Source organism: Silurus meridionalis, chromosome 14, assembly GCF_014805685.1.
Source record: "Silurus meridionalis isolate SWU-2019-XX chromosome 14, ASM1480568v1, whole genome shotgun sequence".
Classification (NCBI taxonomy): Eukaryota; Metazoa; Chordata; class Actinopteri; order Siluriformes; family Siluridae; genus Silurus; species Silurus meridionalis.
The window spans coordinates 6,994,301-7,005,935 of record NC_060897.1 but is presented as its reverse complement, the minus strand read 5'-3'; the positions used below and the strand labels follow the sequence as shown (position 1 = coordinate 7,005,935).

The 11,635-nt window shown below is 38.4% G+C and overlaps 1 protein-coding gene across 2 annotated transcripts in view; it reads left to right on the top strand.

Annotated features, from left to right (window-relative positions):
* Positions 1-5,649, top strand: part of gjc1 (gap junction protein gamma 1) — a 24,425-nt gene extending 18,776 nt beyond the window's left edge. For both annotated transcript variants that reach the window (XM_046866166.1, XM_046866165.1), the window contains exon 2: positions 1,858-5,649. In XM_046866166.1, coding sequence (XP_046722122.1) covers positions 1,900-3,324 — 1,425 coding nt within the window. In that variant the 5' untranslated portion in view covers positions 1,858-1,899 and the 3' untranslated portion in view covers positions 3,325-5,649. The remainder of the gene's footprint in view (positions 1-1,857) is intronic.
* The last annotated feature ends 5,986 nt before the right edge of the window (positions 5,650-11,635 follow it).

Here is an 11,635-nt window from a genome sequence, read left to right as displayed (position 1 = left end):
AGGAAGCATTATGTAGACCCATCATAGTGACTCTAAGTGACCAATATGGGTGTGCTTGATATAACAACGTTTGCTAGGTCTTTCATCACCTTCAGTGTTACTACTAGCACCATTAGACACTGATGAGAGATGAAGAGATAACAGGGCCTGCTAAAGGAGAGAAGAGAGCTGAGAGGAACAACAGCACCAAGCTTAGATTTAAAGCTCTACTCTTAGCAAAAGGCATTAGGAAAGCCCCAGGATTTTCAGTTCTGGCCTGAGAGGATAAGTACTGTAATGGTAGGAACACCCTCAGTGATGTGTAACACTTCTCTCTCTTGGCTTCTTTGCCTCTCCTCACTCTCTCTCTCTCTCTCTCTCTCTCTCTCTCTCTCTCTCTATTTATCTATCTCTTCATCAAAATGATATCTGTATCCTGAATGCCTTGATGTTTCTCAGACTTGTCCTTATATGGCCATAGCAATCAATACCTTAAATGTTTTATTGGGAGGCAAAATGTAAACATTTCACTTGGAAAAATTAGTGGAGAGAAGCCAGGGACTCTGTAAACAGAGCACAGAGCAGCGGCAAAGCCTGTATTTCTAGCAGAGGTATGTGTGTGTGTGTGTGTGTGTGTGTGTGTGTGTGTGTGTGTGTTTGTCTGAAACCGAGACAGAGAGTGAGTGCCTGCTGCCTTTCAAAGTAAGTCTTGGTGTCAGTATATCCGCTTAACAACACAGACACGAGTGAACACAAAAATAATTTCAATCAGGAAGTCATCTGTTACTTTGTAGACCTGCACTGATTTGTCCTTATTATAAATACCCAATCACATCATGCTGGATCATGCTGATTGTAATAAAGAATTGTAACATACATGAAATCATATCTTAGTATTATCCTTATTATAACGGTTTGAGTATTTTTCATTAATAACACTTGCAGCTATTTATGTGGTTTTATTGGTGCATATCAAGTCAAGTCAAGTTTATTTCTATAGCAATTTTCACAACAGACACTGTCTCAAAGCAGCTTTACAGAGTTTAAGAGTTAGGGTAAATGATGCGTATTTATCCCTGATGAGCAATCCATTGTGCACATCAGATTCATACACTTTTAGAAGCATTTGATGTTTGTACATTTTCCTGCATGTCAACTCCTTTTACACCAAAAAGGCATAACATTATGGCCTAATATTTTGTTGGTCCCCCTTTTGGTACCAAAACAGTCCTGACCTGTCGAACATAAACACCATTAACCTCTTTGGCAATTTGATCTACAGGAGCTCATCTGTTGGATCGGACCATACGGACCAGCCTTCGCTCCCCACATGCATCTATGAGCCTTGGCCACCCGTGACCATGTAGCTGCTTCACACCTGTTCCTTTCTTGAACCACTTTTAATAAACACTGACCACTGCAGAATGGGAACATCCCACAAGAGCTGCAGTTTTGTAGATGCTTTGATCCAGTCGTCTAGCCATCATTATTGGGCCCTTGTCAAACGCACACAAATCCTTACACTTGCCCATTTTTCCTGCTTCTAACACGTCCATTTTGAGGACAGAAAGTTCACTTGCTGTCTAATAATATCCCACCTAGGTGCCATAATGCAGAGATGATCAGTGTTATCACCTTCCCTGGTCATAATGTTATAATGCGATAATGTTATGGATGATTAGTGTATTTATAAATCTGTGACATTTTTAAGCACCGAAACTGAAAATGAATGTTCTGCCAAGACTATATGATTGTTGATAATGTCATAAACACTATACTAATCTTATTACATCACTAATGTATGCACAAGCTATATTTAACTTTAAGATTCTCTGACGTGTATACACTTTCTTTCATTCTGCTTTCTCTTTCTTGTAGAGTCTGTGAACTTTGCCATCTGGGACACTGTCGTCCGACGCCATGAGCTGGAGCTTCCTGACGCGTCTGCTAGAGGAGATTCAAAACCATTCCACACCAGTAGGGAAACTCTGGCTTACCGCACTGGTCGTATTCCGCATCGTGCTGACAGCAGTGGGTGGAGAGTCTATCTACTATGACGAGCAGAGCAAGTTTGTCTGCAACTCAGGCCAGCCTGGATGTGAAAACGTCTGCTATGACGCCTTTGCGCCACTCTCACATGTTCGGTTCTGGGTATTCCAGATCATCTTCTCTGCCATGCCATCACTCCTCTACATGGGTTACGCAGCTAATAAGATCTCTCGTACCAAAGAGATGTCAGGGACCGGGGATGGGGATCCAGCAGGGGGTGGAGCAGAAGGTGGGTACACACATCGGAGGCCAAAAAAGCTGTACTTCGGGGCACGTCAGCTTCGGGCAGGCCATGAGAATCCAGGCGAGGAGAAAGAGGATGACCCAATGATCTATGAGGTGCCTGAGCTAGATAACACTCGACAGGAGCTTGTTCCACCACGGCCCAAACCCAAAGTGCGCCATGACGGGCGACGGCGTATTCGGGACGATGGCCTGATGCGAGTGTATGTACTACAGCTGCTGACGCGTTCAGCTCTGGAAGCAGCTTTCCTGGCCGGACAGTATCTGCTGTATGGCTTCCATGTGGCACCCATCTATGTGTGTACTGGTAAGCCTTGCCCACACCGGGTGGACTGTTTTGTTTCACGGCCCACAGAGAAGACCATTTTCTTGCGCATCATGTACGGCGTCAGCTGCCTCTGTTTGTTACTAAACGTATGGGAAATGATTCACCTTGGAGTGGGCACTATCAAAGATGCCCTGCAAAAACGTCATGCTGCTGCTGAGGAAGAATACCAGCTGGGCCTGCTGGGGGCTGCGGGCATGTCTGACAGAATAAGCGTGCCAGCACTCAATGAAGGAGAAATGGTGGACGACGTCGGGAGCAGAGTCAGGGAGGCAGACTATGTGGGCTATCCGTTCTCCTGGAACACCCCATCTGCACCACCAGGTTATAACATCGTGATGAAGCCTGAAGCCATGCCCTACACAGACCTGAGCAATGCCAAGATGGCATGCAAGCAGAACCGTGCCAACATCGCCCAAGAGGAGCAGCAGCAGTTTGGTTCCAATGAGGACAACTTCCCTTCGGCGAGTGATGCTCGGCCGCCACCAGTCAACGAAGATGCTGTGCAGTTAGAGGCAGCTATTCAGGCTTATGCCCTCCAACACAGTGCCAGCAATAGCCATAATGAGATGCATGATAACCACAATAATGACGATAAGCCACAAAGTAACATCCCAACTGTTTCTCAGAAGGACAGGAAACATCGGCTAAAACCTGGAAAAGCAGGCAGTGCTGGGAGCAGCAGCAGTAGTAAATCTGGGGAGGGCAAACCATCTGTATGGATCTGACACAATCTTTACACAGATGCTCTTTGCATAATCTTGGCCGTTTACATACACACACACACACTTTACACATATGCACAGATAATACAGTTTTTATGGATACACTGTATATTTGCATACTGTATACTGTTGTTGGCATAGCATGTTTTTAAATATCTTTTGTGCCTTATGATCCAGGGTACGCTGGAAGTGTGAAGGTAATCTTTGAACTGATAGTCTTCCATATCAGCACTTGGCCATAATTTTTTTCAGAAAATAATTTGATAAAATGGACTTTGGTGACACTGGTGTAAGAATCTCCTGAGTCTTCCTGGGATTAAGCAGGGTAATTCCAAACGAAACTATTTCTATAAACTAGGACTACAACATCTAAAGGTGTACCTGATCCCAGATTTTCCATTGACCATATAATACCAGAACTTGGGATATCAGCTGCTACGCAATGCCAAGTTATCAGAGGCGTTATGGTGACATGCTTTAGGACAATGTAAGGTCTGTGTTCATGTCCATGACATGTGCTATGTCATTCCACATAAATGGTATTAATGGCATAATGTGAATCAGGCCAATACTGTGTACATGCCTAATGTGAATACACTGTTAAATTTATTGATGATTTATTATGCTGTGACATCAAACCGCAATGACGTCACACGGTGTTCATTTTATTTCTTCTATCCTGGAGGATGGATCTTGTTCAAAAATACCCACACGGACACACAAATTTACAGAAGACTTGCCTACCATCAGCTCTTTTTCTTGCTTATTGACTCACATGACAAGGCAGTTTAGGGGCAATGCTGACATCCTACCATTTCCTGGTACTCTCTCAGAGCCTTCACATAGAAAACTGACACATTTAGTCACACTATTGTGTACACTGTGTGAAAAATGGGTTATTGTTTAGTCATACTGACCCCTTCTGCTCAATTGGAGTTATTTCAGTTAACTGGCCGCAAGGACCCAGTAAAAAGCAGTTAGTTGAGTAGTGAAGTCGGTTTAATTTTTAAAAAATGTAGTAATTATTCCCATTTTCAGCTATATTTATTTACCCTTTAAAGATTACAGGCACCTAATATCCAGTCACTGTGTATACATTTATGCCCATGCAGGCACTCATGTTTAAACAGCCTGTGTATTGTGTGAAGTCTTCCATTTTGACTTGTATGGCCACATTCCAAATTATAATTATTTTTTTTGCCTTTTTCTGCACTGGTCTGATGGCAAAAAAATGAATGCTCTGGGAGACCAAATACTGTTTGCTGGCATGGATTTATCCTCCTGCTCTGCCGTGATACTAACTAAGCAGAAAAGGCCATATACAAATTCTGTATTATATGAGAGCGATGGAGAAGACAAACCCTTTATATTTCAGCAATACTTTTCTGTAACAATGACTGTGGATTTGGGTAAAATTATTAATATGGGCAAGATTTGGTTTGTTGTATGCAAATGATTTTTCTTTTATATGTATATCAATGTTTTTGTATGTGGACTTCAATTCAGTATTTATCATACACTTTTTTTTTTTTGGTGAAGCCACTTTTGTAGGGTTTATTTCATTGCATTCGATTTTCTAACAAAAATGGACCTCATTTTTGTATGAAGCTACAGATGAAACACTTTTGAGTGTGTAATACTTCCAATATCTTTAGCTCTTCCAAATGATTGGTACTGAGATAAATCTGAATTTGCACTTTAAAAAAAAAAAAAAATGTGAAGAAATGTTATTCGATCTGAAGTGGCACCAAAAATATATTTAAATGTGTTTGTTTGAGGCCATGCAACAAATAAAGCAGGAAGAAAAAGATTCCATTATTAGGATCACTAAACCATTTTTAGAGCAGATGAATTTTTAAGAGCTCGAAAAAAACAAGGGAAATACACATTTGACACCACTGTATCCCAAATGTGCTTTGACCCTGAATCAGGATGAACTCCCTAAAGAGGCTTTTTTTCTCTCTCTAAGTGTGAAGGCTACTAGCACAGTTCTGAGCCATCTTCTCAGCAGGGTCACAACAGCTGATGGCGCTGTATACTCATGTGCCTGTATTTCCTTCCACTGAATTAGGATTTTAAAATGTAGGTATCTAGAAAATCTCTCCTTACTTGTCTTGCTGCCCCTTAACCTGTCTTTTTTATCTCTCCTTTGTAAATCATATGAAGGAAATACATTTATTGTATTAAAAAAAATCTTATCGTGCCAAGCTGTAATAAAAAAAAAAAAAAAAACATGGAAAACCCATGTTTTTTGAGTTCATGAAATGCATGCCCAAACTTATTTTGTTAATAAACAAGGACAATGAATAAATGTGTTTCTCAGTTTCAGATTGACCTGTGTAAAATTAGTTAATCCAAATGACCTTTAACAACCTGCACAACAAAAATCACATACTTACATTTGGACAAAGTTCTAAAACATAAAACATTTGGTGATGTGAATGTAAAATAGTTATAGCTTCAGTGGATAAAACATTGTACTTCTTAATAGAAGGTTGGGAGTACCAGTGTCAACAAGTTTCCACTGCTGGGCCCTTGAGCAAGGCCCTTAACTTGCAACTAATTAGTTGTATAAATGAGATTATTGTAAGTCAATGTGGCTTAAAGCCACTGCCAAATGCCATAAATGTGAAAATGTAAATGTTGTGTAAGTTAGCCAACAAATGCTTGCATGTGTTCCAAACAAGTGTGGGAATATTTTGGTGTAATGTCTCGTTGACTTGTTTTACTTGCATTCCTTTCATTCCAATGTTGTTCATTGACCACTCAATTGCAAAGCAAAAGATTTTAGTTTATACACATTTGGTCAGCACGCTTATCCAGTGCTGGGATTTGAACTCACTAAGAAGAAGTTAAATGTCTTAACCACTGAGCTACGACCTCACACTAGCAATAGTTTAATTTTTAATTCTTTAATTTCCAGAGCTTTGTACATTGTGCAATATGATATGCTTAACAAACTCTAATTTTAACTTCCTGGGAAAAAGTCCAGCTTAACCAAAATCACAACATGGGCTGGTCAGACTGGTAAACCAACTTTAGCCGGATGGTAAATGCTGGTATGAAGCAATGTTTTTCTGAAACTTTGCTAAAATATATTGTTGAGTTTACCAAGGATAAAACATGTTTTACAACCCTGACCAGTTTGTTCTGTGACTTGGTAGCTGGTTTGATCAAGATTTTTTCACAGTGTTGTATCTATGCTCAGATTTGCTCCTCTGTCTGCAGCACTATTGTATTGTATTGCTAGGTCCTAGGTTCAATTCTGAGTGTGGTTTACTGTGAAAGTCCTGCATAACCTCGCTGGGTTCATGTGGGTTTTTCTCCTGGTTTTTCAGCTTCCTTTTACTTTCAATATTAAAGGTGTGTATGGAAACAGCAGCTGATCTTCAGGTGACTGAGAATGTAAATACAGGTGAGACATGTTAACTGTCTTGCAGGGTGATTTGGCCATAACCGTGACACTAAAAACAGTCCTTCTCTACAACATCATGTTTTAGTTGAATAGTAGGTCTGTCTTGGAACTTGAACAAAGGTGGTCACATATCAATCTGAGGAAGTACTGAATTGTATCATATTTGAGCATTCTCAGTGAAATTGACAAATAATGAATTCTTGCCTTATGAATTGAAATCGTATTGTGTTGTATAAAAGCCTGTTATTTATAACACTGGAACCAAAAGCGACTTATTGTAAAGGGATATGCACATCTGAGAAAACAGGGCTTCTAAAATAACATCCACAGCCACTACATAGATTAAAAACTCCACACTGCCTGTTAAAATTTTGTAAAGAAAAAAGTCTTCATACACCTTAATATAAAATCCCCATACACCTTAACTAATACTTAAAAAAAAAGCTCTCAGTCTTTTGGGGTATTAGCACACCTAACTTTGCAATTTTATCTCATTGTTCCTTGCAGAAATACTCTGGATCTTTCAAATTGTGAGTGGATCTTTAAATAGCAATAAAGTAATGCTACAGGTTTTTTTTTATAGTATTTAGAGCTGTACTCTAAAAGAACCATTTAAAAACTGTAAACAACTTCTTCAAAAAAGTGGCAGCTTCTGTGCCAAAACAGATCAGAATTTGATGCAATTTATGATTCCTTTTCTCCTGACCAGACCCCTAGTTCCAAATAAAAAGAAACAGCTCTATAATATGATGCTGCCACCACCTTGCTTCATGTTGTTAATAAGCTTGTCTTATTTATGCCCCATAATTTTATTAAAATGATGCCCAAATATTTAACTTTATCTCTGTTATGTCCTAATTTAGAGCTGATGACACAAAGTATCTTTCATCTTTTTGTTTTTATTTTTTTACTTATTTTATATGTAGAAAATCTTTGCATATAATAATTTGTAGTGAATATTTACAGTAACCAGGGTAGCTCAGGCCAAAATAACAAACACACAGAATCTTTCAAACTGGTTCTGTTGTTCCTATTCAAATATGGTGTCAAAGAAATGACATTTAGCTTTTGCTTTCTCTCAAACTACTACAGACACAATGTCCACACCCATAAAAAGCAGCTGAAACCTACATCTGGGTACTTGAGTAAGATGCACACAAAAGTTTCAAACAATACAACGTTTAGACAATAGGATATATATGTTTAATATGGCCCTACTAGACTTGTGCTCTGGTTTCGGAGAATAGGAATGTAAGCTTGGTATGAAATCAGATTTTGTAATAGAATGGGTGGTATCCGACAGTTGAAGTGTATCTAGAAAGCGAAATCTTTTACATAAAAGTTATGTATGTACATTCATCATCTCTAGGTTTGTAATATGTATCGATGATGTGCAGCAATGGTGCAGACAACACTCAAAAAAGGCAAACATTAACACCACCTATGCAAACAGGACAATACAGCAGAAACAATTATCACAGTAGTGCAATGAAAGTCACGGACGCTAAGCAAAGCAAAGCACACGCAAACTAAGAAAACGCAAACACTCTACTGTACTGTTAGAAAGCAGCATGTGTATGAATGTGTATAGAGACAAAGGGCTTGCTCACTGTCAGTGCCATATGTGCATTAAAAATAGGGTTCCTCCCATTATGACATGACATTTTTACCATGATTGATTGGCTCAGCGGTAATGATAAGTGAGACTCAGCTGCAGAAAAACAGTGCAAGCATGCAAGCAATACAAAGCAGCAAGCACAATGTTAGCATAATAATGCTCCATGCATGTACAATGTCCATCCAAAAAAAAAAACCTGACTGTGGATGCTTAGGTAAGTCTTACCTATTAGACTGACAAATTGTGTCAGCCACTAAATTTTTTCAGAAAGCTATATAAGTAGTAGCATGATATAGGACTACTTAAAAAAACGCTGGTACTGGCTATACATGTAAGATAAAAATACAGTAATGAGTTATGATTATTGTGTACTCCCACTGTTATAGGGCTTGAACCTACATTAGGTCTAACCTAAGAATCCTAAAATTCAGGAGGAGAGGACAAAGAAAGAATTTGCACACTCATCACTGCCTAGGATTCCAATCCAGATTAATACAGATGAATCCAGAATCTGGAAACACATCTCTTTTCTTGCCTCCAACTCTATTTTGCAGGTAAGTAGTCTCATCTCTCTTTCTTAACACCATGTCCTATCTCTCCATCTGTATCTGTTTCTAAATCCTTTCCAGACTCACCCACTTGACCTGATGACTTTTCCTCTCATCTTATCAAAACTATTCGTTTGATTTTCTTTTTAACCATGTTTAACCATGTGGTATGCAATAATAATCTGCAACCTGTAACAGATTAACTTTCCTTCAGGCCTCAAAAAAGTTAGGTGAACTGAGAAAGGACCACATATCAAATTAAGCCATGTTCTCCACAAAGCACAAAGCTTTTAAAGAGCTAAAGAAGCATAATAAGACTCATAACCACAACCAAATGCACTTACTTAATTCTTTAATTTTTTTTAAACAATGGTGTAAACCCCCCTTGAGACCTTCAATGACCCTGAATTAACCTCCACTTACACCCTTACATGTCTCAGTAGGGTTGAGGTTTTTTTGTTTATGTAAAAACATATAAGATTATTCATTTTGAGTGTATATATAATCTGTTTTCACAACAAAAAAGTCACAGCCATACCTTAAAATACACAAACAAGCCTAGAGTCATAAAAACAAATAATAACAGCTAGGTCAGAGGGAAAGCTCTGAATGAGGGTCAGGAACACAGGACTGGTCTGAATCTGAGAAACTGGAAATGGACTAAACAGCACATACACATATTGATGGACCATAACTGTCTCATCAAGACCAAATATTGTACCACATGATTTGGATTGATTTAGTTTAATGTAGACCAGAGATTTAATCCATATGAGCGATTGTTCAGTGCAGGGAGTGACTAATACTTCTATTATAACTGTAGGTCTCTTTATGGCCTCTCTAAGAGATTTTCATTTTGTCCTGTCATCTTGGAAGAACATGCTTCTATTTTAGAAGGATGTCCTGTTCTGTTTAATGTCACTGTAGTGCCCAATTTTTTTCCCAATTGGTAATGATGGTGTTTATGGTGTTTCATGGTACATTGAACACCATGAACACCATTTATTTTCTGTAATTTTTTCCCCCCTCTTGATTGGTACTATGGTTTCCATACATTCCTATTTTCTCTTTGTGGTCCATAAAACAGCAGTTAAATTAAATAAAAAATGCTGATTTCAATAGAAAAGTTTAATAGAAGCATTTGGTGTTTGCTTTGATTAATATACTGCCTCTTGATTGGCTAATGACCCACTTCTCAAAGACTCTTCTAGCAAGCTCACAGGAAATACAGTAACACGGTCTCTGCCATCAGTAATCCTTGTTGCTTCAGCAAGATCTCCTGACAATTATATATGAATTACAACCATGTCTGCCATACACTCGGGTAGGTATGACAGGGTAGCTAGTATTCTTTATCTTTCACTAATAAATACAGTACTGTGCAGTTGCGAAAAAATGCTTCCGGACAAATCAATAATTGGTAAAACCACCTTTTAGCTTTCAGTTCTTACTTTTGCACAGGATCAGAGTCAGGTGTATGAATAATCAATTATATCAAGCAGGTGCTAATGAATCAGCAATTTCTAATGTTGGTTGAAACAATGTCATTAAACAAAAAAGTTTGATGTCACAGGTCATACACCATCACAACAACACACAAAGTAGTTTGTCTACACCAGCAAGGTCACTCCCAGGGAAGAATTTCAAAGCAGATTGGAGTTTCAAGATTTGCTGGTTACACTATCTTGAAGAATCACAAGATAAATAGGCAATGCTGAGTACCGTAGACACATTGGTCATCCAAGGAAACTTAATGCAGGACACATCAAGCTTACTTAAACAACGAACTTGCAGAAACCAGTGAAACTCATGTAATTTACTGTCTGCAGAAATTTGGTCAGAAGTGATCTTCCTGGAAGAAAAGCCATACCTTCAACATGGAGATAAGGCTAAGCGACTCAACTATGCTCCAAAATTATTCTGCAGCAGGACAACAACCCCAACATCCAGCCAATGTCATTAAAAACACTCTTCAGTGACAGTCTTTACTCTAAAAAAATCTGGGGTAAATGTTAATGGTGTACCAAGAGGTCACAGGATTTAGCATGGGTTTCCATTGGGAGTGAGGTGTTTGCAGATGGGCTAGTGTGTGTGTGTGTGTGTGTGTGTGTGTGTGTGTGTGTGTGTGTGTGTGTGTGTGTGTGTGTGTGTGCGCGTCGCTAAAGGAAATGTTTATAAATGTATAGGTAGTGCAACCCAACGATTGTAAAACTAAATCAAAATATCAAATTAAACAAAAAGACCAGTTTCACTGAGACTTTTTAGAAATTCATTTAAAAGTCTAGCAATCAGGGTCAAACAATTATGCAGAAACATATGTGCTATTTGCTTATTTTATTCAAATATGTTTTTGAAAAAACGCAAAAAAGTAGTTTGCAAGTAAATATATTACTAATTATAGATTTATAGATAGAAGCTTTAGGTATCAGTTAAAAATCACAATCAGGAGGTTAAGAAAATAGCGGAATATCTTTTACCTGAGATTGAACTCATCACACAGATCTGTGAAAATATAATAAATTAAGCAGTTGAAAGAGTAGTAAGAGTGATAAAATTGTTAAGGCAATGAATTAACAAATGATAATTTGATTCTATAAAAAAAAGTTTATATTATGGCCGAAGAAGGGCTTAACGTTAACACATATCCAAACATATCAACCTTGAATTTCAACATTTGTACAATTTATTTTATGAGGATTTCTAAAGTAGAAAAATGTGGAAAAAAATCACTAC